Below are 27,404 nucleotides of genomic sequence, written 5' to 3'. Positions count from 1 at the left end.
GCGCGGGGCACTTTTCCAACAGCTCCTCCGCCGGGAGAGCCAGTGGCACGGCGCGGCGCCGCAGCCCGCCGCCTTTCGCGGCTCCCTCGAGGCGGAGCAGCCCGGCCGCCATGCAGCGAGGCAGGGTAAGGGCTGCGAGTTGCGGGCCGGGGGCTGCGGGGCGCGGGTGGTGCCGGCGGGTCGCGGTCCTATCCCCGCTGACGGCGCCGTCGTTGCAGGTGCGGGCGGCGGCGGCGCTGCTGGCGCTGCTCTGCGCGGCGCTGCTCCCGCTCCGCGCCGAGCCCGCCAGGGTGCACAAGCAGCGGCCGGCGCGGACCCGGAGCTGCGGAGAGCGGCCCGAGGAGCTGCTGGAGCAGCTGTACGGGCGGCTGGCGGCGGGCATGCTCAGCGCCTTCCACCACACCCTGCAGCCCGAGCCGCCGGGCCGCCAGCACAACGCCAGCTGCCCCGCCGGGGGACGCCCGGCCGCCGCCGACAAGAGGGTCCGGCTCCCCGTCAACCTGCGCAGCGCATCGCCCTGGGCTTACAGGTGACTCCGGGATCCGCGGGAAGGGGGGTCCAGCTACCTCAAGGGGACTTTGCGGGCTGAAGGGAGCCGGGCCGGTGTCCCCGTGTGGGGCCGGCGGCGCCGGGATCCTGGGGCTCTCCCTGCGCGGTGCCCGGGGGATGATCGGGGGGGCGAGGGGTGACCGCGGCACCGAGCAGCAGCCGGGAGGAAAGGTGCTAAAGTAGACGTCTAGGTAAGGCGATATAAGGTAATTACGTAAAAACAGCTTGTCTGAGGAGTACGTCTAATGGGCAGAAAGAGAAAGGAATGAGGTGGAGTGAGCCGTGAGATGGAGCTCACACCCATCCGGGAGCACAGACCACCTCTCAGAAAGTTGCTTGGGGAAATTGTCATATATGAAGTTCACTCAGAGGACCCTCAGCAAAGAACCGCCGCCAAGGAAGCACCTCCTGACTCTGTAGCAGCCCCAGGGGGGCTCAGATCCCTTCCTGAGATGTGACTCCAGACGCTCTGCTGTTTCTAAAATACATGAGTACACTCAGTGTTCATGTTACATACCGGCAGAGCCGTATCTTCACTTACCAAACACTCCCAAGGGATTGCTGTCCAGTTTGCTGTAGGAGCGTAGGCAAGGAATGAGTAGAGCAGTATTCTGCATGTGTGTTTTCAGCCTATGCTTTGTAAACCTCCTTCCCCTGAGGTGGAACAGAGGCTGACAGACTATTTTTAAGGGGGCATAAAAATAACTTAGTAAAGTAAATTTGAATTTAGGCTAATTAATACAAAAACCAAGGGTCTGCATTTCTACAGGGAGCTATGGAAAAGCTTGGAAACCACTTATCTAGAACACTAAACCCACTGTGTGATCACATTCTCAGAAGACTATCAAGCCTTCTGATGGTTTGTCTTAGTAAGACTAACAGAACTAGGAGAACTGAGTTCTCTGTTTTCATCTTTCTGTAAAGATACTGCAGACAATAGGAAGGTAAAACATGCCCATACTTAAAAGGAACTGACTTGCTTGCTGCTTTCTGTGTATTATCCTTCCCATATGCTTTGATGCAGTTACCGTGTATTCAGCAAACAAATATCTCCTTGTTAGTGGTCTCCAATAAACATTCATTCTGTGGCATGGGTTTTGCCCACTTTTAGTTTAAGAAGTAATCCTACTGAGAGAAAAATGGTTTATTTGTTCAGTAAGTTTTTCATAAACAAAGTATTTTTAGTAATACATTTTCTCTAAGCAGACTGAGGATTTTTAGGGTACCTAAGCGTGCACAAAGCAAGTATGATGAATGAAACACCTACCACTAGGCTCAGGTAATTTTTATGATGGTTTTGCCAAATATTTGCTATCAGAATCAGATATATCAAGTATTGCTATCAGAAAATTGTTTTTCTGGTTTGAAAATAATGCCTTCCATGCTTACATCTCGTTAGGCAGGTGTTTATTTTCAGCTGGGCCTCTGAATAGGCTTATTTCTTAACAGAGAACCAGCTGCTTTTTGGGGCTTGGCCTACAAAAAGTTTATTAAGAAGCTGTAAATCCACTGTACTTTTCATCAAAATGTTTTCAAACAAACCACTAACCATTCACATACAAGTAACATGATGACATCTCCGAGCTAGGAATTTTGAAAGATAGCGGGGAAAAAAAAAGTATACTATTAAAAGCAAAATCTAAAAATATATTTAGGTGAAAAACTGTTTCTCTAGGTTGAAGAGAACTGAGCACATGGTCCAGTTAACAGATCTCATTTACAGTTTTTTTTTTGTGACTGTGGTTTTACTGTATCATTAGTGTGCATTGAGAAACCAACAGACATTGCAAGATTTGTAACAAAAGTGTAAAATATAAGATTGCTAAAGTGCATTAGCTATTCCAACCTGCTATGTCATAGATTTTGAAGCTAGATATGAAGATCTGTTTTATTCTACAGTCTTCACCCGAGTACTCTGGAAGCAAGCTCCCTCACCCCATTAGAGCTACTGTGTATCTTTGATAAGGACATGCAGCTCTCCATTAAGAACCTGCAAGTGATGTTACATGACACTTTGTCAATGGTTAACCGATTTAATTTACACAATCCCAACGATTTCTTCTCCATGGCTGGAGTGTTAATCTGAAAAACTGCTTACAGCTGTCTTCTGTAATACAGAACCTTCTTGACAAGCCTACTCACATTTAATTCAATCTTTCCTCATAAATTTCTCCCTTTCACTGATTCATTGCTGTCTCCTGAACTGTCTTCTGAATCACTGAAGTTGTTTTAGTAGTGAAATAAATTCACTAAGTAGACTGCTCTTGTACACGGTAGGACACTGCTCAAGGGCTGGATTTGACTACTTGAAATTTGCATCAAGATGCCTGCTCCGTTTTGGTGTGTCTCACAGACATCCTGCTCTCTGACTTCTTTTCTGCACCTAAAAACTTACGGTGCAATTAATTTTTGCTCTGTGCATAGAGTCTTTCTTTTTGACCTGCATTTTAATGTCTGAGATATCTTATGCTGTTTCTACATCTTCATTGGTGTTGCAGCAGTTCCCATTGTTACCATCTGCAGATTTCATTAACATAATGTTTACACACCCTATTCCAGGTCATTAATATTAAAGATATTAAGTCTGGCTCTACTTACCTTCCCCTGTATATCTCCCTAGGCACCTGCTCCCAGCTGTTTAACACTGCTGTTTGTAATTCTTCTGCTCAGATGACTGTTCAGTTAAACTGAAATTTTTTCATATCAGCATTTATGAGAAAGAATCAAATATATTACTTAAAGATCTGTTCATCCCCTGCATCGCCTGTATCCCAAGTTTGTCATTCTAAGTGTGGAAGAATTAGGTTTGACTGGCTTAAAGCTTAGATAATCCTTTATGTAGCTTCTTTCCTTATCTTTGTTCTGTGCTTACTATTTATTTTCCATTACTTGGTCTTTTAATTTGGTTATACAAAAATCAAGACTTACATCATTTTTGGCTTGCTGTAACCCAGAGATACAGGGGTTGTACATGGATTGCACCACAGATCCATCTGGTCCCCAATTCTGCTGCTAGCAGCAACCAACAGGTGGTATTTAAAGCAAAAGTTAGCAGAAAAATATTCTTCTGTCTGATACTGAAATTCTACCGTGATGGCCACAGGAGATCAGTATATAACTCAGGGCACAAAGTTTAATCACATGAATTGCTCTTTACTCTGCAGAGCTATAAAGAGACAGCAGAGTTCCCTGAAGGCAGTTAGGCATGTTGGATTTGTTCAGCAGTTCAGGAAGCTGACCTAAAAATTACCCAGTTTTTTAAAAAAATAAAGCCAGCAGCAGAAGCTTTGCCATGAAATCATCATTTCGTGAAATCCATCAGGCAGACTGTGTGCCAGTTTGTGGCACACATCCAGGAGCTGCTTGTCCTTTTTAGCAGCATTACTGAATGGACAGTCAATGATATCGAGCAAGCCTGCTTGTACAAGGAGGTTCTGGCAAGGGTCACGGTCCTTGGCTACTCCTATGGTTCAGAGTTTCTTAAATAGTATGTGATATGGGTTGACCTACAGAACTCTGCCAATAGCACAGGATGGGTGCTACTTGTTAAAATTTACAGAAGCCATAATCATGGTGAATCTTTACCAATGCAAGCTCAGCTCTACAGGTGCACAGACAAGTTTCTCACGGACAAGAACCATTATAAAAAGGATTAATTTTAAATACATGTCTAAATGTTTGCAGGGTCTGATCATAAAGCTCAGAGTAACAGTTGAAAAATACCACTGAAGTCAACAGCATTTTTACAGGTAGTGTTAATTTGTGATTCCATTCTTGGGGCTGCAGAGCATAGATGCCATTCATTAATCAGCTGTACACATCACCTCTATTTTTATTTTCTGTTTTCTTAAGGTTGTAATAACAGTCATAGCCAGTTTGTAGGAATACACTGTCTTCTACAAACACACCTCTGCGTGACTTTAGCAAAAATTCTTTATGTGTGTTCAAGAAGTCATTCACGTTTCTGAATTTTCAAATCCCATGGTTTCCGTGTCTGCCTCTGGGGCCTAATCCTATGTATACTAAGGGTTATTTACAGAGATTTAACTTTTATTGTTAGTGTTGCTCTGATCATGAAATCTCACATCATCCACTCCCTCTCTCAAACGTTGCCCAGCTTGTTTTTATTGATGTTCAAAAACCAGTTTCAGTTTATAAGCATCCTTGGTTTAGTGTTCAGTTACACAAAATTTTAATAAAAGTAATACAGGCAAGTCTTTTTTTACTGATAAAAGCTAACCATGTCTGCAATATGTTTGACAAAGAGGTCTTTACATAATACTCCAGTGGTTTTCTAGAAGCTTATCCAAGACATTTTTCAGGACTTAATAGTACTGTGTGGCACAGTGTGCATATCCCAAAGATACAGCCAAGGGAAAGAATACAAGGGGTCACAGACTGCCATCCTTTTCAGTTGAGGACGTGTTCGTACAACTCTTCAGAAAGTCAGTTATAGCATTAGGCTACTCTTTGCAAGCACTGTAGTTACTACCTGTATATAAAACAAACTAAGCATAATGTGAACAAAAGAGCACCTGCTATAGGAAAATAAATGTCTTGCCAAGAGGGAAAAAAAGTTATTAGCTCTTAATCCTGTAAGTATTTTGGAGTGTAAAGGAAGGGGATGAGGATCTGCTTATTAGACTTCTGATAACATCCAGCTGTTAGCCCAGTCCTAAAAGTAATTTTCTGAAGAGTTGGCTGCCTGCCCCAGCACAGCATCTCACTCCCTGGATTCAGAAGCTTGGAAACTATGAAGTGATAATATTATTAAAAATACTACAAGTGAAAGTAGCAGCACAGGACAAGACAGATAAAAGTCTCTGCAAGAGTTTTACTTCTGACAGAAACTTTTGTCTTGAGTTTCCAGGCTTAGAATGTAAACGGCAGGAAGTTTGTTTTTCACTGGGAGCCCTCAAAGCCCTCGTAGGGTCATAAGGAAAAGCAGCCTGGTCACACTTCATTAGCAGTTCCAGTTCAGCACAAATCTGCTTCGTGTTCCAGCAGACCGAAACAGAGCAGCCCAGCAGACCTCCCTGCTCCTGTTGCTTGTGAATCAGGAGCGCTGGTGAGGCAGAGTTAGCCTTATATACCAGTGACCCGAGTTCACAGGACAAGGGCAATCCTCATAAAAATGTCTGGGCTGTCTAGTTTGCAGCAGTGGCCACAGCAAATGACACAAGGCTGCAGGGGACAGCTGGATGCCAGTGAAAAGCTGCACTTCTCTGGTCCTCCACCACTCTTCCCAGCTGCATCCGTCCCAGCTGGGTGTATCTTACACTACACGTAGGAAGGAGTCAGTGGGAACTTGGAGCATGTGTTTTGTCTGGTTAGTTAACCTGATGAAAAATGCCCTGTTCTAGAGGATGTGAAAACATGACTTGTAAGTGTTTGGAGTAATGGAAAGGCATCAAACTGAAGCAGCTGAGGCAGTGGTCATTATCTGCACAGAGTGGTCTTGTTCCATACATGCAAACAGAGGAAACAGGTCACACAGCTGCATTTATCCAGCTAGGTCACTGGTGTTTCTTAGTGGTTCAGACCCAACTAGGTCTGGGCTGCCTAGAAAGATAAAAAAAAGGCTTTAGTTATATGGCTTTGCCAAACAGGTTTGTGCTGAAGATGCAGTACCTTGGATAATGCTCCATATTTTAGTGACATTTGAGTTAAGCTATAAATTTCAGGAGGCATTACTTAGTGCCTGGATCTGGATGCAAAACCACATCTATATTTTCAATCCATCATCCTTCCAATTCCCCACATGATGGAGTAGAGGTGTCTACATCAAACTTAGTAATTCAAGAGATTTTTTTCCTTGGAAAGTAGAAAACCATGCCACAACCACACCATCCTTCCAAAAAAAGCCCCCAATTTATACCTGACTTTTTCCATGTGGGAATTTGGAGGGGAAAGTTTGTTGTAGACCATGATTCCAGTGTTCTTCTGTTACTAGTGAAAACTCTTATGTTTGCATGCAGAAGCATGTTCATGCTTTCCAGTAACATCATAAACCAGGTGCTAGAGATAATACAGTAGAGGAAATACCAATGACTTGACATATGGTGTGTTTAACAATCCACCACTGAAATTACTCACACTTGAGTTTGAAAGGGAATGTATCACAGTAGAAAGGCCTGTATTCCCCTTTCTTCCCTTCTGCTGGCTACCAGACATTTATTTCACATTGATGTGAGATCCTGTAACATGAAGGTATTTCCTGGGGAAAGTAAACAAGTATAAATGGAAGAGAGAAGCTTTGCAAAAAATATCTGCAACATTGCTGGTGTCTGGCTATGAGAGAACTGGACAGGTTTTTCTGTGAGGAAAACCAATTCTTTAAATATATATATATATAATGGCCATTATATATATATTTAAAAAGTCTCTTTTCTTTGATGACAGGATAATCAAGTTTGTGTTTGGCCAAAGCTGTGATTCCAGGTTTCCTTTAACCTGATAAAGAGGTGACGATTCTGAAAAGGGCAGCTCCCTTCTGCCCCCATCGACAGCTACTTGTTCCCACTGGCTCGTTGGTGTAGATCTCTGTGTGTATGTGGCAAGATATACACAGCTTTCGATGAAGTTACTTTTCAGTTGAATGAGTTCTTTAATCAATCCTGTGACCAGAAAAACATCGGCATCAACCCCGGGGTGGGTGTGAGAGGGAGAGCCAGGCTGCCTGGTTTGCAAGTACAGATTTTGCTGACTAGCAGTGACTGCAGGCACAGCTTGAGGCACACATATGCTGCCTCTTCCACAGCTGAAACCTCTTCTCACCTAAGAGTTGACCTGAGAAGATAAAAGACTAACACTATGATACCCAAGGAAGTGCTGCAAACCCTGGGAAACACAATTTAGAAATCACTTTAAATCTATTAAAATTTAAGATCACTTTAAGATCTGTTAAGAGATCCCACCTGAAGCACTGCATCCAGCTCTGGGACCCCACCATAAGATGGATTAAGTCCAGGGGAGGGCCACAAAGATGTTCTAAAGGATGGAGCACTTCTCCTATGAAGACAGGCTGAGAGCCTTCAGTATCTATAAAAGGGGCCTACAATAGAGTGGGAAAGGGCAGGTAGTGATAGAAAAAGTAGTAATGGCTCCAAACTGAAAGAGGATAGGTTTAGATCAGATATTGAGAAGAATTAGTAAGTGAGGGTGGTGAGGCACCGGCACGGATTGCCCAGAGAAGCTGTGGCTGCTGCATGCCAGGAAGTCTCCAAGGCCAGGCTGGATGGGGCTTTGAGCAACCTGGCCTAGTGGAAGGTGTTCCTGGCAGCGAGGTTTGAACTAGATGATCTTTAAGGTCCCTTTCAACCTAAACCATTCTATGATTCTATGGTTCTATTGTGGTTTTCAAAATCAGTTACTTTAAAATGGCTGTAGGAAAGGGGTATTGTATACTCAGTAGTTTGTTTTATCCCATAAATAATTATCTTAATGACAGGTATTTGATTCATTTTTGTTATGCAGTTGCCCTACTTCATCTACTGCATGGTGGTTCTATCCTGATCCCAAGTAGAGGAAGGCTTAAAACCCAGTGCAAGAAGTTTTACTGTTCTTATAGCAATTCATGGTAAACATTACAGGATTGACCATTCTCTCTGGTATCAAATCTTTTTTACTCAAATTTTTATCCTCAGCTGCTGTGATTTACCACCCTAACATGGGAAATTATTAGTTTAGTTTTCAAGAAAAAAAAATGCTCCACTTCACTGTCAGGAAAATGTATCAAGTAAAGAGGCAGCAAAGTATTGCAACGGAGCCTCTGGGCAGGCTGGGGTTCTCCGCTGGAGCTTTTTAAGAATGGGCTGGACAAACATGGGCAAATTCATCTGAGCTTGCCCCATGGAGTCATAGAAGACTTTCTGATGTGTCTTCATGCTCTCTCCATGCCAGTATCAGCCCATAGGACACTTCTGCTGTGCACTGTGTGCATCTGACCATGTACGGTGTAAAAGCAGGAGTGGGGGAAAGGGCAGAAAAGGGTTTCCTGTTATCTGACAGGTGGGCACGTGATAACATATGTGAGGTCGGCATCCTCCCAAAGCAGGGATGGGCCCTGAGAGAGGAGCACTGGCTGTGCTTCTGGGCTGAATGCTTCTCCAGTCAAAGAGAGCCATCATCCCTCCCCAGCTGGACAGCAGAACCAGTGCTGAAGCAGGGTTACTTCTGTAATAGTGTGACAGCAGAAGGTTATCTGGAGGAAACCTGAAGGTGCAAAGAGGAGAATGGCAGGCATAGGAGTTGAAGGTATTTTTAAAAGTCCTCATTTTCTGGAGGTGTAAACATATTTTCTAGAATAAGGGCACGCCATTCTAATAATGTACAAGTTACAGCCATGCCTGGTAATTACTTCCAGTATAAGCAGGAAAAGCAGGTAAAGAACAAAGCAACAAATACATCAGCACCACAATAAGCAGTGTGGCTACACACTCCAGTATATGTACTCTGCTGTGCACTTAGTCTTTTGTTTCGTAAAACAAGCAGACTTAATCAGCTTTTACTCTCCTTGCTAAAAGCAATGGCAGTAGGTCAGCCAGGATCTGTGTGACTTGAGACCATAGTATCACATCTTTGTTTACTCATCCAGCAACATCCAGAGAGGAATGACAGAACTTGGGCTTTGCTGATCCAAGCTGTACTTAGAATCATAGAACCATTAAGGTTGGAAATGACCTCCAAGATTATTGAGTCCAACCTTTGACCGATCTCCACCTTGTCAACTAAACCATAGCACTAAATGCCATGTCCAGTTGCTTCATGAACACCTCCAGCGGTGGTGATTCCACCTCCCTGGGCAGTCCATTCCAGTGCTTGACAACCCTTCCTGTGCAGGAATTTTTCCTAATGTCCAACCTGAAGCTTAGATTAAAAGCTTTGCTCCTACTAATAAGGAATTTCTAGAGATAGGGCATTAATAAGCAAAAAGAAAGGGAAAAACAACAAATGGTGAAACAACAAAAAATAGAGGCTATACTCTTGAAGCTTTGAGGCAATGCTTTACTTCAAAATATAGCAGGCCAGGGCAGAAAAAACACTAACGTTGCAGTTTATCTCAATGTGGGCATGAAAATACTACTTTTGTCTGGTTAGAGGAAGAGACAGAGGTGAATCAGAGAAGGAAATAGAGTTCTGCTTTCAAGGGGAAGGCATCTTTAAAACTCCAAGAATAGTAGGGAGGCAAAAGCTATTGCAGAAATAATAGTACGATTCAATTCTATTCAAATTATTAATTTTTAAACATCGTGTCATGTTTTTAACAAAATAATGTTAACAAGGATTTGTACCAATTTTTGAAGAACTCGAGGCAGATCAAATGCCCAAGTGTCCTTTTTAATGCTCTATTTACCCATTCAGTCCAAACCACAAAACTTATTCTTCTTAAACCCCTGAATCTCACAATTCAGAAAGCCAAATGCTTCACACTTCCGTGTGCACTGTAGGACCTGATCAGTTCTGTTAGCTGTGCATGGTTTTTTCTTTACACTTTACAAATAAGAAGCCAGACAGCGAGAGCCACAACTATTTTCCCCGGCAAAGACAACAAAAACATGATATAATTATTATAATTAAATAATAATAATAAATAACATTATATAACTCCAAAGGAATATATCTATTTTTAGAGGTACTAACGAGTCTTTATTTGCCTTCCTATAGAATTTCCTATGATCCCACAAGATATCCCAAATACATCCCTGAAGCATACTGTCTGTGCAAAGGCTGCCTCATGGGGATCTTTGGGGAGGAGAATTTCCACTTCCGCAGCACCCCCGTGTACATGCCGACCGTCATCCTGCGCCGCACGTCCTCGTGTGCCGGGGGCCGCTACGTCTACACAGAGGATTACATCACCATCCCAGTGGGCTGCACCTGTGTGCCTGAGCCAGAAAAGGAGGCCGAAAGCGTAAATTCCAGCATAGATAAGCAAGAGGTGAAGTTGCTGGTGAGCCAGAACAAGCCCTCATCAGAATGAAGAACATATTAGGAATCGTGTTACAGTACTGGCCTCACATTCACATTTCGCCACCTCAGGAAACCGCTACACAGCAGCAAACACATTGACTTGCCCTCTTTTTCTGCTTACAGTTATTTCAGTTATAAGATGGAAAGTTTTGTCCAGTCACTCAGATCATTAGAGATGGTGATTCGTATGAAGAACTTCTTTAGTTCATGTACACTTGTTTAGTGAACTTGTTGAGTTCATTGTTGCAAATTCCAAAGTTGCCTTTTCTCTTTTTCTTAGAGCAGAACATTTTATCCTTGCTTATTCACAGTAAATTTTAGAAGATGATGCAATTGTAAGACATATTAGCTATTATTATAGCAGGCTGCTGGTTGTAGATATTTTTAAAGAATCTCTTATACTCTTAAGTACCCTTAAATAAAAATCACATAGCTGCCGGATATGTGCCAAATCAGCAGTTAAAAGGATAATTTCTCAGGCTGGGAGAGCCTTCATTTACAAGCAGTGTTCTTGGCTGTTACATCTTTGGCTATTTAAACACTACAGTAAGGAAACCTTTGCTGAGTTAGAGTTATTAATGAAACAATATTCTATGTGTTTGCTATTTTTAAACTTGCCAAATTGCTAAGAGCACAAAAGTGTTGAGAAAAAACATGCTAGAATATTGTAAAACTGCAGCAGACTTTTCTGATGTGGACTAAATCTAATTACACAGAAAATATCAGTTAGAAAAAATATACTTTGGGTCCCAAGAATTCTGTATTAGATTTCATCCATCACTAACTGCTTAACTGTTTCCTGTGATAAAACTGTATCTGTACAGTTGAAAGGCCAAAACCTTTTTCATGTTAGGAGAGGAGATTCCCCACTAAAAAATAAGTACAGAGGATAGGCTCCATCTCAAGTACACTGCAGGTGAGTAAGCAGGCTAGGTCTTAACTTCTAGATGCTACAAGAAGTTTATTGAAGTGAGTCCCAGTCCAAACAATTTACACAACTACTCTTACTCAGTTTTCCCTATGCCACATGTAACAATCACCTGCAAGAGCTGCTAGTCCATGGAAGCACCATCTTCCATCTGTGCAGCTTAGTGCTGATGGAACTTGATGGCAAGCCCTAAGCAGAAACCCTGGATAAACAAAAATTTGCATTTCCAGAACAAGAGACTGAATGTTGACTCAGTGTAGTGAATGAGAATCAGGAATAACCAGGCATGCCTTGCACAAACATAATTCCTCGGAGGGCCACACTCGCCAAAACTGATCAACCTCTGAATGCTCAGCAGAGTTATCTTTTACAGTTGAAGGAGCATGACTGCAGTATTTTTACAGAATAAACATCCTATGCAGCCATGCATTTGCTACATCAAGAATCTCAAAACTGGCCTTTAATTCATAGTGGAGAAAGTCCCTACACTACACAAACACACACTTTGGAGTGTTGTTGGATGAAGAATGGAAAGACTATGAGCTAACCAGAATTAACAAGTTAAACAGAGAATGAAAGTCATACAACAACTACTTATCTTAGTGCACAATTATGGACTGTGCTCTCTATGACTCAGTCTAGCATAACAGTATTTTTTCAGTGCAATTTATGTAACTTCGTACAAAGCCTAAAATAGCTTAACGAATAAAAGATTCCCTTTATGATGTCAGATCGAAGTTTGTAGCTGTGTCTTTTGTGCAGATGCTTTTCCTCAATTCTCCTTGTCTTCAGATCTGTGTTTCCTCAAATTGTTATGCTTCTATCTCGAGGGAATCCTCAAAGGAGAGTTCAAACAAGGTCATAAAGTGTTTATACTACTCAGAGAACAGCTAATTGCCTAGCTGCTGCCAGCAATTAGAGGTAGTTACCTGTTCCCTAGAGAATGTAAATACTTGCAGCAGTTACAACCACTTTTCCTTCCTCCTAATGTGGAAGAACTTCTTACCCTCTAAGTAGAGGGAAATGATAATCAGAGGGGCTCAAAAGGGAGACAGACCCACAAAACTGGAGAAACACTACATTGGATGATGTTTCAGCAGCCTGTCATCTTACGGTTCCACTACTACATTGTGGGGGTTTTTTCCACACACACACTTCAGGCAGGGTGAAGATGGACCTTCAGACTTCACAGCACAGAAAGCAAAGTCTTCATCATAAAAGGCAGTGAAATGACCCCAAACAACAACAACAACAAAATGTCAAACCACGCAGCATTTAACATGTAGTAAATACCCAGAGGGGCTACCAGCTAAAACTCTGGCTAAACACTGCCCTCCAGAAGAACTCATCTGTCTGCCCACATGCTTTTCTTATACAAATTTGTCTCCAACAAATTAGTTACTAGAGCACACGGATATATTTGCATGATGTGGAGGAAAAAAAAACACCTCACTTCTTTTGTTGCAACTCTTGTCCTGCAGGCATTAGTTATTGGAATAATTTTGAGGTTTTCAAGTAACTAGAGCACGTTCTGGGAAAATTCCTGGGAGTTGCAAACCAAGATTAGGTAAATGGAACATAATCAGTTTCTTCAATCCAGATGCTTTAGCTTAAGTATAGCTTCAGAAATTGGATGACTGAAAGTACTACAGAACTGCAAAATCTCAATGGATCAATAGAATGAGTATGTTGGCAACCTCCTTCTTGTCACACTGCAACAAGTGCAGAAAGCTTCCCATGGTTAGAAGCATCTTCATGTTATCTTGTTCAGAAGCCTCTTTTCCTTTTTTAAACTTCACCTTCTTCTGTGACAGACCTTTTAGCTGAGCCAGTTTGCTTCCCAATCCAGCTTTCCAGTTACGTGTCTCTTAAAATCCATGTTTATGTTTTAGCACGAGCAACTGTTTGATAGTTTGTTAGTGAACAACTGTTTGTTAATACTTAACGTTCAGAACGGTTAGCTACGCAAACATTTGTTGATCTTCAAAATACCCTTCCATCTATTCTTTCTCTCCACATTACTCATGTTGAGAAGGCTGAGTATTAAATGTAGTTTGCATTTGTTTGGAATTGGTTTTTTTTTAACGAGGTCATCACATCATGGATTTATATCAGTTTCACTTCAAATGTGGTGTGACATTTTCCAGCTTCTAGCCCTCTGGTTACAGCTGCTGCAGCCTTGCCTTTAATTTGCATGGGGGAGGGAGGGTTCATTGGAGTTGCTTCAAGGCTTCACAAACTGTTGACAGAAGGCAGACATGAAATGCCTCATTGAACCAACTCCAGCTCCAATAAATGCAAACAATTCAAAGCTGGAACTATCTGGCAGCTGCAGCTGATTTGAGAAAATTTTTTGTTGTGCCAGGAAAATCTTTTCCTTCAACAAGGTTGTCCCTGGAATATAGTAGAAGCCACAAAACACAGAACAATATCCTTGGTAAAGACATTATTTTCTTCTCTGTAGTATCGCTTAAGGTAGGATGGAAAATTCCTATCATTCAGGAAGGTTGAGAAAAGCCTGAGATGCTAGTTTTGGTCTACTTGCCAGTCATTACCTGAAGATGTTTGTCTGAATAGGTAGAGATCTACAGCTGCAAGTGTACATGGAATTGCATGGGGGAACACGAACACGAAAGCCACAAGGGGAAAAGGGAAAAAGGCTGTAATGTGGTCACAAAGCATTAATCCCATTAATCTCAGTGGGATTAGGGAACAGCCATAACTACCTGGACTAGGGCACAAGGGAGATCCAGTCAATCCCACGTGTTTTGGTGGCATGAGCTACCACTTGGTTTTGCGGTACTCCCATCTAAGGAGGCTGCAGAACTTGAGCAGACCCAGAGCAGCAGCACAGCTCTGACGTTGGCTGACGAGGGGCTTCTGCAACTCGAACCCAGCTGCCCTATTTCCCATCTCAGTGCATGGCACTGGGGCTGCTCCCAGGTAACAAAGGCAGAGTGACCGAACCAACCATCAGATACCTCCCAGTTGCTCTGGTGCAGAGGGGCACGGGCTAAGGGGTGGAAGTAATTGTGTGGCAGAGACAGGCTACCTTTGCAACACCAAGCTGAGAGTGATATTTTTAACAGAAGTGCAGAACTTATTGGCAGCAGTACCTTGGACTTCATGCAACTGCATTTCCAGAAACATTTCATTTCTCATCTGGGGTGAGGTGCAGGCAGCTGCAGTGTATTCTATTCACCTACGGCCACCAGCTTGTGAACAAGCCCCCACATTTTCTCTGCCAAGTGTCCCAGCCATACCAGCAGCAGGGTACTGAGATGTCCTGCTCCTGCACAGTACCTGTTACTGCAGATAAGAGGCTGTAGCACAGGACTCTGTAGTCATAAATGCCCCTGGAAAAGCAGCATGGTGCTAACAGGAAGTCCATCCATGAGACATAAGCAGTAAGGAAAATCAATCACTACTTGACACTGATGTTTTTATTCATAATCCTATTACAGAAGAGAGATTTTGTTGTCACATAATATTTCTTAATGTTACCACGATGGCACAAAGCACAAATTCACTATGAATTTTTGTGACTTATACCTTCTCAGAAATAGCTTCTGCCTTGGAATCATGTAGGACAAAAACAGCTTACCTTCCATCACTGATGAAGTCTGTAAAAGCCACCAGTCAAGCTCTGCTTGGGCAGCTGCCTGCACTCATCAGGTTTTTAAGAGGGAATTTGGTGGACAACAGGCTGCTCTGTTGAGTGCATCTGCACAGATTTATATGTACTCTCATTTTCATAACTGTGCATCTTCACAGTGCCTCTTTTCAAAGCTGTCTGACCTACATGTGAGAAGCAGCAGTTATTTTCTTGGAAGTGAATTTCTTGGTATAACTGAATGGTGCAGTTTTATTTTTTTTTAAGAAAGGTCTCTGATGAAGTTAGCAAGGTTGTCTTTTGATTTTGCTGTAGAGAGCCCAGCAACACACATTTACCAAAATAAAGCAAACAACTGAAGGAATTAATAGCAAAGCAGCAACATAGGTGAAGCTTCGATTTGAACAGCACATTCTAATTTAGGTGGATGGCAGGGGAAGAATATCCTCCCTTCTGACAATCATACCTGTCCCCCTTGAAGCCTCCATGGAGTTATAAACAAAGTTTCACGAGTTACTTCACTGTCTCCATCTGCTTGGTAATAAACCAGTTTACAATTGTGAAGTACAGACTTGTGCCAATAACCGTGCAATTAACACTCTGGTTTGCTTTTTTTTTTTTTTAAACTGGCCACATAAAAGTGATGGTGAAGCCTCCTGGAAAACAACTAAACCGAGCTGTATGTCACCTGTGGACAGGCATTTTCAGGGGGGATCCTGGCTCAGCAGCAAGGATGGCTCCTGGTTTGAAAGGCAACACCGTATTGGCCATGGGCTCACAGAGGCTGTCAGAAGAGTCTGGTGCCTTTTCTGTAAGCACTGCCTCTGCTGCACTTCTCTTGTTTAACAAACCTGTTGCCTGTCTGACAGAAGCCAAGGCCATGAAAGAGAAAGAAAACTGTTATAATGAAACTCAGGAACAGCAGGTATAAAGTGTGAGGAGGGAAAAGCCTTAGGAAATAAACAGATTTCTTGGAAAATGGAGAAGAGAGCTACAGTGGCTTGGATGATTATCTATGAACCACTGTTGTGTCCAGCTCAGGCAGCACAATACTCTGAGCACTGAGAGAGGATTATATTCTAGCTACATTATTCCTCCTCAGTTGTTTACTCAACCAGATGGGAAAATCCACATGTAAACAGCAGGAATGCACAGAAACATGAGTGTTATCTCTACCTTATAAAAAGATCTCGTCTCACAAGCTTAATAAGGTTTATTCTCACTGCAAAATAAATTTCTCAATACTTCATTTTAGGTGATACATTTTGTAGATGCAGCATTTCTGTTAGCCTTTTTCACAATATGTCATATAAGGACAATTACTTGTGTTTTGTACGGTGTATTTATAGATTATAAACTCTTAAGTGCCTTGGAATTTATGAACCAACTTTCACCCAAAAATACATTAGTAGTGTAGTTAGTCAAAACTAACTTTAGAAATTCCCAGTTACCAAAAATGTCTACTATCCCAAAGCAAAATTTTTCTAATGTATAATCTATTTTGATTGAAATATAGTCCAAACCTTGTATATAAAATCTAACATTTGAAACAGTGGGAGTTTATCAATACATTACATTATTCCTCAGTGGCCTTTTAAGATTCAACAATTTCTAAGAAATTCAACAATTTCTACTGCTCTGCTGTTGTCTGTGGAACAGGAGAAAGAAAACTGGGCAACTGGAAAAAAACAAACTGTTTTTGTAACTATAAACTTGATATACCTGTAAATCATCTTTAGTTTGATATTGAAATCTATTAAAAAGTAGGCAACATATTTAATCAGAACCACTATGATTCAAGATTTAAGGGACTAACATTACTACAGAAGTATCAAGTTCTTTTGCAATGACAATTCTGATGTCTGCAAAGCAAGCACCTATGTGTTGTTATAAGCTAAAATCATGTCAAAAAGGTCTCTGAATTGTAAAAGTTACCAGTTAGAATTAAATTCAAACAGAGAAGTTCCTGTTATCCAGCCCCTGCACTGTTTGGTCCACATTTACCTAACAGTAAAATACAAACATAGTAACTGCAAATGTTTACTCATTTAAAAGAGAGAGGCTAACACATGTTGATTAAAGCTAGCCCAGGAAATAGTACTCAGAGCTGAATATTTCAGCACTGAGAATTGTGGATCACTGATAAAAAACAGAAAGCAGCTTGACTGAAGAAGTTGTAGATCTTCTTATGAGAATCAGTCCAGTCCAGAAGCATAGTTCACATAACATCGAAATTCATTGGCTAAATTTCGCAAGTGTTTTGGAATAAACTTGCACATCTTCACACCAAGATGCTTTGCTGCCTGTTCCTCCATGATGGCACCTGCAGCAAAAATAACTGGTATTCAATAAGAAAAACAGTAACAGAATGTTTGGACTATTTTAGTAGCTCCTCACAAATGCATATATAACAGAGCCTGGGTTTTTTTACGGAAGGAAGGCTTAAAGCAGCTACACTGTCAGCCTTCCTTAACAACTGAATCTATCGAGAAATTTAAAATAAATCTAAAAGAATGGAAGACACCCCAAGGAAACGAATGTCCAAAAGCTTCCATAAAAATAGGTAGAGGGTATCAGTGCCCTTTATACAGAAAAGAAACTTGAACTCAGTCTTCTTGCTACATGCCAAGTATGTAGCAAGTTAAACGGTAGGGAGCCATGGGAAATGCAAACAGATTACATATACTCTTCCACTTAAATAAACCACAGCTACGCACTGAGAAATCGCTTCTTGAGCAGTATTTCTCAAACTTTGTAAACTGAAGGACCACCTACCCATTTTAGGTAGAACCACCCTTGTGCGTGACTGCCATGAGCAATTAAGCCAAGAAGTAGACTTTCTATGGCCATGTTTTGTTTTAATTTTTTATTTACTTTGCCTGCTTGGTTGACTTCCCCCAAGTTGTATGTAAAAAGGGCTTTTGTCCTTTGCTTTTCGCAAAAGTTTCCTGGATGTCTTCAGATGTCTTGTAATAACAATACAGTTTAGGAAATGACACGACTAAGGCAGATACACATCACTTCTTAAATCAGCAAGTGCATTTTCATAAAGAAGGACCTGCAAGTACAATTACCTAGTTATCTAGTTTCACTGCTTTTATCACTGGTTTCTAATTCCTCCTGCTGTATTTCAGTGCCTAGGATACCAACAGTAAGTTGCACCTATGTTTGCCATACCCCGACTTCAATCATTGCAATTACAGAGAGTGGTCTTCTTACAAGAGAAAAAGTATTTCTGGAACTTTGCAAGATGATCTTATAATTCTTCCAAAATTCAGTAAAACTCGTAATGCTGTAAGAAAAAAACCTGACTTTCAGAAGTCCTATTAAAAACCATTTCCTCCAGTTTAAAACAAGTATTCAAATATAAAGTATTTGAACTCAAGTATTCAAATATAAAGCTTAGGACACATACTGCCCCTTAAATTAATGATAATTTAATATTACAGAGTTAGTATTTCTTTCACATGAGTGAGTTTGTCTTTTGAGAGAGAGAAAAGGATCCTTATGGGGACCTAATATTTTTACTAGTTATACCTGTGCAAAGCAGTATCTTTCCTTTTGTCAAGTATTTGATCGTCTCTGCAGTTTTCTGAAGACATTCCTCAGACAGATAGGGTGGATCTGCTATTACAATGTCAAAACTGTGTGGCAGGAGATTTTCAGGTAAGTTCAAAGGCTGGTTGTAATCATAGAAGATAAATTCTTCTCCATATACAGAAAACCTTCTGTCGTACTCAAGTATACACACTGAAAAATCTTTACCATCCAGTTCTTTCAGTTTCTGGTACACACTCGGTGCACTAACACACGCTATCCTGAAAAAGACACAATAACTGAGAATATTGATTTAAAGGGCAAATAACAGCAATAAACCCCCTACTCCAGTCGTCATAGCTGCTTTGGGAAAAACATTTTTAAACATTAGTCCCCAAAATGTAAGCTATTCTTTCTCCATTCTAACAACTAATTACTTTAATAACTTTAAGCCATTACCTATTCAACCTCCATGCTGCACAAAGACCTTAAGCCTAACTACAGAGAAAATCTTGTTTCAGAAAAGCAAGAAAATATACTTGAAAACTTAAAATTAAAAATTACTTCTTATAGAAATAGGAAGAAAACAACTTTTTGCATCTGTTCTACAGAACCATTGTATAAAACCAGAGAAAATAATTCCAAGTTATTAATATGCTCTAGAGCTCTCTGTATTTCTCAAAAAATAAAAAGATTCATAGTAAACTTTTAACAAGACACAGCCTACAGCATTCAGTAAAATGGTAAATGGGAAGATCAGTATAAACTATTAATTAAATAACAGCAAAGCAGTTCTGCAGTATTGCAGTTGAACAAAGGTGAAGTACAATGAGTAATGAATTAAACTGCATACTCTATGTAGTAGAAACAAAAGACATGTTAAATCTACAATGCCATTATTAAATCCTACCTGCCACCTTCTCCAGCTGCCACAACCGCTTCCTTGGCCAGGCACGACGCAGTTTCATCGCTGTACCAAAACTGGCTCAGTTGCTGAGAAATAATGCACAATTACAAACAACATCGAAACTTCTGACTGTGTTACGTACAGTGAGGTGTGGTGAGTCATAACTGAAGAAAACCAAAACCCACAGCAACCTCCCAGTTCACAAACTGTAATGCTGGAAAAGTAACTATTTTCCTGACAGTCTTTCTACTTCTGTAATCTGGGTAGCTTACACCACATGTTTCCAAAGCATGTATGGCACTATCAGGAAAACCAGGTAATCCAAACCACTGACAAGGCTATTTCAAACCCCATGTGCAGATGCACAATACTTATGTGCTCTTAAATTGAGTTACTTCAGCAGAAGAAGAAAAAGGACCTTGAAAAGTGACAGTATAGAAGGAAATAAAGGATAAAACTACTAAATCAGAAGGGATCAGGAAAAAGAAGAGCAAAAAAACCACCAAACAATCCAGAGACAAATCAAAAGTCAGTCTGTCACAAATAAAAACAAGCAGTGAAACAGCCATCCACAAAAACAAAGAAATAAAACACAGAAATATGAAGTGAAAGAAAAGATCACTTGATCTTGTTACACTGTGTTTGTCTTAGTCTCAGGGAGGAGTCTTCACTACCTTCACATGCCAAACTCAGGTTAAAATTTCCAGAAGGGACAGATGTTTCTATAAGCAGCTTTATTCCCCCTCCATGTACTTTCAGTTTGTACTCTCCCACACATGTAGAAGAGATAACTATACCCAGATTAAATAGTAAACCAAATCTCCCTACAGTGTTGCCATCCATGAATAGGAACATCTTGAGTGTTCCCCTTTTTAATTTAATTTCATTATCCATCCACAAAAGAAACTCAGTAAAGGCTACTCCTCCATCTGTGCTTCATTCATCAAGGTTTATAGTTTCTTACCCAATCTTCTTCTATTGAGCCAATGGAATATTGATTAAACTCTTGGGAGGTCTTCATGCCCTCTCTCTGCTGCTGTTCCAAATAGAACTCCTGGAGGGCAGCCAATGTATGGGATGAAAGCTGAGGAATGTCATCGTCATCATCATCCATTTTCCTAGAGGTCAAACAGAAAAAAATAAATTCATTAAATCAACCTTTTTGAATGGTGAATGCTTTTAATAACAGCATAATCTTCTGAGGTAAAACAAATTCCACCAACAATGCAGCTAAAAATAAAAACTTCCTAACAAAAGAAAACATATTCCTTCTACTGAGGTGGTCTTAAATCAGTGAGAGGCCAATCGGAAATAACATGTCTCCACAGAGAATTTAGGAACAGTAGCAACACTGTTCCCTTTCTGTACAACACAGATTTGGCTTGTATTCTTACAAGGAAGTTGTCATTACAGTTCTTGGTTTCCTGAATCCATATACTTTGTATGTATCACCTTTCAGAAAAAAACTCCTTTAGTGGATTTGAAAAATCCCATAGAAATTATTCCCTTTTCTCCTAGAAATAATGATAGCTACTGGTCATTCCTCTCCATGTTCAAAGTTACACAATTTTGACTCAAAATAAAGTAAACCAGCATTCTAGGTCAGCATCACCTGGCTTTAACTTCCTTGCCATGAAAAAGATTCTTCTGAATGCCAGAAACCTAAAAAAAAAAAAAAAGAAAAGGCAGGCAAGAAGCTCATAAAGATGTTTTTCTAACCCTACTCCACTGAAAACTTGTGCATTTTGCGTGTAAAAACCTGGACATAACTTGTATCAAAGAGACACGGTATATACTAATGGAAAAGTACAGCCATTTCCAGAGAACTCTTGACATGGGTTCTGCTGTGCAGAATGCCTGAGCCCTGCTGACCCCAGGCAGTGCAGCAGAGTTTGTGTCCTCTGCAGAAGGGACGGTGCCACCTCGTGGAACGACAGTGCCAGAAGTGACCCAGCACGTGGAAACTACCGGACGAAACTGGAAAATATTCTTCTCTGAAGAAACCCATTTTCTCTGCACCCAATCTCAGAACTAGCACACAAGCAATGACTTCAGCAGAACCTGGAAACAGAAGTACGCCTGACTTTATGCAGAAGCCACTGAGAACCACGTACCACCCGAACAGTGCGTAAACGTGAGTCATTTCAAGTATAGCCACTCAGGGTTTTTCTTCTCCCTGTCCCCTGGACTGCAAGGAGAACTCCAGTCTCCTCCCCGTCAACCCTTCCTTCCACTCTTGCAGAGCTTTCAAGATGAAGTTTCCTAAAACAGCTTCTCCCTGCTTGCTGGAAAAAGATACCTTAACCTGCCACTGTGAGGTGACTCACACAGTTACTCCACTGTTCCGGTGACACCGTACGCACCTACATGGGAAAAGCACTTGGCTTTTCCAGAATATTGCTTACTGACTTGCTGGCTTCTCAGGCCAGGCTTGCAAAACAAGGGATCGTTCAGAGCCTAAAAACTCACCTATGGCGTTAGCCTCAAGCAAGAGGAGAATTTCAAAGTCAAGCTACCTAGTAAGACCAAAATCGTAATTTTCCCCCCCTATTTTTAAAAATAAATACATTATTAAATTATGTATTATAGTATTTTTTATAAAAATGACTGCAAGTTCAGACAGATAATACAGTTTCTAGACACAACGCTCTTACAATACAACACACTATGATCCATTTTAGGCCCTATACAACAATGAATTTTCATTAGGACATGTTAAAAATTTAAAATCACTCCTTAACTCACAACTTTTTTTTTTTATTAAGTGACTGACACATGTAGTAATCTGGTTTGATATTATCCCCTAAGCAAGGACACATCTATGCTTTGACACTAAGAAACTGAAACAGATGCAAAGTTGCAGTTCTTAAGTCAAAAGCCGGAATCTTTATTTTCTCTTCAGTGAGCCCATACAGGCATTTGCAAGGACTAAATCCATGCCCATGAAATGAAACCCTCACAGACAAAATTGATGATGAAGAGTTTCCCACTGTTTCAGTAGATAAAAAGGCATACTCCCATAGACATCTTTTATCTATTAATAATTTTTCAGTTTACTTTTTAATAGCCTTCCTTTTGGTTTGTAAATTAAAGCCTTAGGAACTAAGCAGTAATTAACTGCGAGGTTGCAAGGACAGGTAACTCAGAACATATGGCAGAAATATATTGTACATCTATTACGAATACTCCCAAAATTCAATATATTTTTCTGAATGCACATATTCTGACTTAGGTCATTAGCATAAACAAATTCTTGTGCTTAAGAACTACATCAAAAAACTATTAAAGTGAGTTTATGTGAAAAAGATTTGTAAATCCTTTAAGGAAGACAGTTCTGCTGTTTGAAAGCCCCTCAATACCCCTTCCAGCTCACTGCTCTCAAGTCCAGAAGCAACTCTGAAACATTTGGGGGAGGATGGGAAGAAGCACAGAAACCCACAGTGCCTCTGGCTCTTAGAGAACCTTTACACTCTTAATTCCCAAGGCCCCTAAGGCTCCAGCTGACCCATCTGTGCTTGCCCCAAGCCCTGGGTCCCTCACCAGTAGCCCGTTCTCTGTCCTCATGTAGACTCCCTACATGAGCCACACAAGGGTTCAGGGCTGTGTTTTAGGAATGCCCTGGGATTCAGAGCATTCATAACACATACAGTGCTGATCCAGCCATTCTACCTACTCTAAACCCTTGTGTTAATAGGAATACAAAGTTTAAAAGTAGCAAAGTGACAGATCTTCTTTACTATTAATTCTTAGTTTACATGTTGCATTTGCACACAATAAAAAAGCAAAATGATAAAAAAACCAGATCTCCAAGAATAGCTCATGAACACTGCATGAAGTTTAGGAAAATAAGACTCATGGTGAAGTCAAAGTTAGCCTAAAGAAAAGGAGGAAAAAAGGGAGTAAGCTTGCACAGATTCAGTGGAACAGGAACTATTTCAGGCAGGACTGCATTCATACAGTAAAATGGCAAATTTGGATGCTACTGGTCTCTAAAGGGCCAGATCTACCCATAAAACAGTAAAAGTGAGGTGACTACAACTGCACCACATGGCCTACAGTGCAGCAGGCAGGAGGAAGGGGGTGGAGGTGCCTGTAGACTCCTTAGTCCCTTCCCCTCTGCACAGCTCAATCCCTCTTATTAGCTCATGAACTGTTCAGGCAAATGTCATCACTACAGAGTGAAAGCTCTTCAAAGAAAACAAAAAATAAATTAAAAGAGATAATAGTAGCACAGGAGATTCCAAGGCCTTGTCTACACAAGAATCCTGTACCTATTTAATGACAGTTTCCAGATGTCATGTATGAGAACTCTAATCTTACACAGTCAAATTCTAAAACGGAGGAAAAAAATACCCTAGGTTAGAAGGAACACAAGTGTCAGTGCTGTAGGAAAAATTAACAGTCTTTGGTCCCCAATACATTTGTTCCACCTGTAATTATGATCACCTGAAAAACAGTATTCTCAGAGACAGAACACAGCCCTTACGCCCAAATGGAACTGTGCCCCTGTCCAGAGGTGTCTGGAAACCTGCAGTCATAGGTCAGCTGAGACAAGTGCCCTACATGCCCTTGCACCACTGCTCACCCCACAAAGACAGAACATGTAGCTTGCTCCAGAGGTTAGATCCTTCTAGATCCATAGCACTACTCAAGAGGAAGCTCCTCTCATACAGGTAAAAAGCAGGTAGGAGGTGGGATCTACATTTACAAAGCCACCTCAAAAAATACTCTCCTGGTAAAGTATCCAGTTGCTGCTTCAGAACTTTTACCAAGAGACTGCACCAAAGGTGACTCTGCCGAAGAGGCTGCGTCAGCCTAAACCCATACCTGTAAGTCAGGGCTCCCTGAATGCCCACACAACTTGGAAATACCATTTGCTGGGTGTACAAGCCACTTTTCACTGCTCATTCTTTTGTGGCATCCTAAAGATGTCATCTCATTGTAATAAAATGTTCCTCAGCTGAAGGGGAAAGGAGAGACTGCTGAAAGGCCGTGGAATAGAAATACAACTGGGAAGCCACGCTGTTCATAGCTGGGAAGGGGGAGGAAGAGGACAGTGTATGCACCTTAGATCTTTTACCGACAATATAAAAAGCACATGTGCAACTTCAGAAAAGATCTTATTCTAGAGTAACTTGGATCTAAAGACAGAGAGCATGAAATGGAGTTAAATATAGCTGTTTGTATTTCTTCCAAGCTGCCCAAGTCAGTCTTTGAGACAAGCAACTCATCATCTATGGTGTCTGTAGCACACACCAAGAAAAGGTGGGCAATGGTGCGTAACTATAATGAAAATCACCTGGAAGGGGCTCCAACCACCTGCCTGGAGGTAAACAAGCCCTGATCTGAGGGACTGGAATGGTTACTAAAGGCCGGACACGTGCCCTGATACTTCAAAAGCCAGAAGATACTGCACTCTGCTCAAGCTTGAGCTTGTTATCGTGTACAGGAATCCAAATGCTGTGTCCGCAGACAACCTGCCACAGATCTGAAACAGCTCCATTTCAGGATTAAGTTTGAATAACTTTTTGTTCATGTCCATGGCAAATGGTTCAAGAAGAAAGCTGTACTAGTTCAGGTCAAGCGTTGATACCAGTCATTCTTGTGTCCTGAAGGGTTGATACTGGTCATTCCATCCTGAAGACAGCCAAAACCACTGCCTCAAAAGGACTGAGGTAAGGCAAATACGTGTGATACCTCCCCACTCTATACTCTCACAGACTTTAACCATTTTCTACTAAGGTAGATGTTTTTGCATCCAAAGTGGTTCATTCCACGAATGCTGTTCTCAGAAACACTTATCCAGTATCCCTCAAATTCCCATAAAAGTTTTTCATCTACAATGTCATCTAGTAAGAAGCTTCATTTTATCAATCATTTTATGAATAACTCTCTCTTCTTGCTGTGACCATGCACTCACTTCACCTGGTGCAGACACTTGGTGTGTCAGAACAGAAAGCAAGTGGTTGAGCCCTACACTCTCTCCACATGTCATTTCACAGACACCTCTAAGACATCCCCTTTCCCTCACTCAGCAAACTGGCTCTTTTCTAGCCTGAAGGGTCTTAACCCTCTCTGATGGGTTGACAAAAGTCTTTCGATGCATTCACTCTTCCTCGTTGAATCCTTCTAATATACCCTTTTTTTTTGAGGAGACTAGAACTCTACGCAATGTCTAAGATACGAGTGATCATGTTTACGCTATTGTTTCATGATGTTTTCTGTTACATTCTATTTCTTTTCCCAAAAAAATTCTACCATTTGATGTGTTTTTCTTGGCTGCCACCAAACAGTGATTTTGTGTTTTTTGAGAATCATGTATCATAATCCCACATCTCCTGACTGTGTGGGAATTGCGTCTGGTAACACGATTAAGTAGAATTTACAAAGAAATTTAAAAGGAGCTGTCAAGAGCTCCAAGTTACCAACACATACAGAATAAAAACTGAATAGCAGTTGTGGTCTTTTTATCTCAACCAAAAACAGGGAAATACTGAAACTAGAAAAGGTTCAAGAAGGGTAGTGAGACATCCAAAGACTAGAAAAGCTTTTGTAGGACAATGAGTATAGGAAGGAGTAACTGAGAAGGAGTATGACAGAGTCTGTAATCATGAGTGGCATGAACATCACGGGCAGAGATGGAGCACAGTTTTCCAAGGCAAGAATTAAAAGGCCAAATGTAGGCTGCAACGGCCTTGACAAAAAAAACCAAAACACACAAAAACCCCAACAAAACCAAACAAAACCAACCAAACAAAAAACCAACAACGACAAAAACCAACCAACCAAACCAAAACCAAAACCCCCAAAACAACAATAAGAAAAACACTATCAAAAGGAGCTGGTTCATGACACAAGGTGTTGCTGAGCCACGGAATCCCTTGATGACTGAATTTCATAGTGCATCAAAGTAACACAAGAACAGTTCACAGAAGAGAAACTGACTCAGAGAATTACTAAATTTGTGGAGATCTAGCCTATTCCACAGAGAGTACGGAGGGACCGCCGGCAGGGCTCAGCACCGCCCGGACCCTCCGACACGTGAACGAAAGACGGGGCACAGGCGGCTTCTGGAGAAGGCCCATTTCTCCCGTCCCCTCCAGTGTGTATCGCTCTGAGGGCGCCCTGCAGCCACAATAAACCCCTGGGGGGTACAGGGTGACGCCGGCCGGCCCGCCCGCGCCTCGGCCGACACCGAACCCGGCGCAGCGGGGAGCGGAAGGGGCCGGCGGGCAGGAAGCTCCGCGATGTCCCGGCTCCGGCCTCCGCGCCCCTGGAGCGGGGAGCCCGCCCGCCCTCACGGCGAGCACGAGCGGACGGGCAAGGGGACTCCGGGCCGCACCACCCCCCGCCCCACGTCCACGTCCGCGTCCTCTCCCCACTCACCACCCGTAGATCCCTCCGCGCGCGCGGAGCTCGCTCAGCCGGCCCCGCCCCGAACGCCGCGCGTGGGGCGCGCGCCCCCCCTGCTGGGCGCTGCGGCGGGAGGGGGCGGGAGTGGGCGGGGATTCCCGATCCCACCGGGACCCCTCACCCTGACGCTCGCGCCGCTCCCGGCGGCACACGCGCTCTGCCGTGGGGGTTGCTCGTGTCGCTGTGCCCTCGCCTTCCCCGCTGCACAGCCGTCGGCGAAGCGGCTCCCTCTCAGCTGAAGTACGAGCTGCGTGCTGCCGCCGGCGCTGGACGGGCTCCGGCGGCTGAGGAATTCCGCATCTGTGAAGGGACTTCGACAGATACTGAAGTCTGAGCTGGGCTGTGAGACAGCGAAAGGCGCCCGTCATGTCAGAGTGGGAGACGACAAGTTATCTCGAGAGAGTGACAAATGTTCAAAAAAGCCACGAGCTTCGGACTTACACCGCAACCCAGTGCCTCAAAATGGTTTTCTACCTCTGGCTCTC

General features: G+C 42.1%; 2 protein-coding genes across 3 annotated transcripts; one reads left to right on the top strand and one right to left on the bottom strand.

The window, feature by feature from the left end:
• The first annotated feature begins 110 nt into the window (after positions 1-110).
• Positions 111-12,179, top strand: IL17D (interleukin 17D). Its single transcript, XM_032679256.1, has 2 exons — positions 111-529; positions 10,216-12,179. The coding sequence occupies exons 1-2, from the start codon at positions 111-113 to the stop codon at positions 10,529-10,531; spliced, it is 735 nt and encodes a 244-aa protein (XP_032535147.1). The 3' UTR covers positions 10,532-12,179.
• A 2,678-nt stretch (positions 12,180-14,857) lies between these two features.
• EEF1AKMT1 (EEF1A lysine methyltransferase 1) lies at positions 14,858-26,958 on the bottom strand. 2 transcript variants are annotated; one of them, XM_032677798.1, is made up of 5 exons: positions 26,893-26,958; positions 20,471-20,624; positions 19,510-19,592; positions 18,600-18,880; positions 14,858-17,385 (listed from the first exon to the last, which is right to left on the bottom strand). In XM_032677798.1, exons 2-5 carry the CDS (start codon positions 20,618-20,620, stop codon positions 17,258-17,260), a joined length of 642 nt encoding a protein of 213 aa, XP_032533689.1. In that variant the 5' UTR covers positions 20,621-20,624; positions 26,893-26,958; the 3' UTR covers positions 14,858-17,257. The 2 variants fall into 2 exon arrangements, with proteins under 2 accessions (XP_032533689.1, XP_032533688.1); XM_032677797.1 differs by lacking the exon at positions 26,893-26,958 and adding an exon at positions 26,087-26,192.
• Positions 26,959-27,404: the final 446 nt, after the last annotated feature.

This window comes from Chiroxiphia lanceolata, chromosome 2 (genome assembly GCF_009829145.1).
Source record: "Chiroxiphia lanceolata isolate bChiLan1 chromosome 2, bChiLan1.pri, whole genome shotgun sequence".
Taxonomy (NCBI): domain Eukaryota; kingdom Metazoa; phylum Chordata; class Aves; order Passeriformes; family Pipridae; genus Chiroxiphia; species Chiroxiphia lanceolata.
The sequence above is the reverse complement of the archived record's forward strand: the minus strand, read 5'-3'. Positions and strand labels throughout refer to the sequence as shown.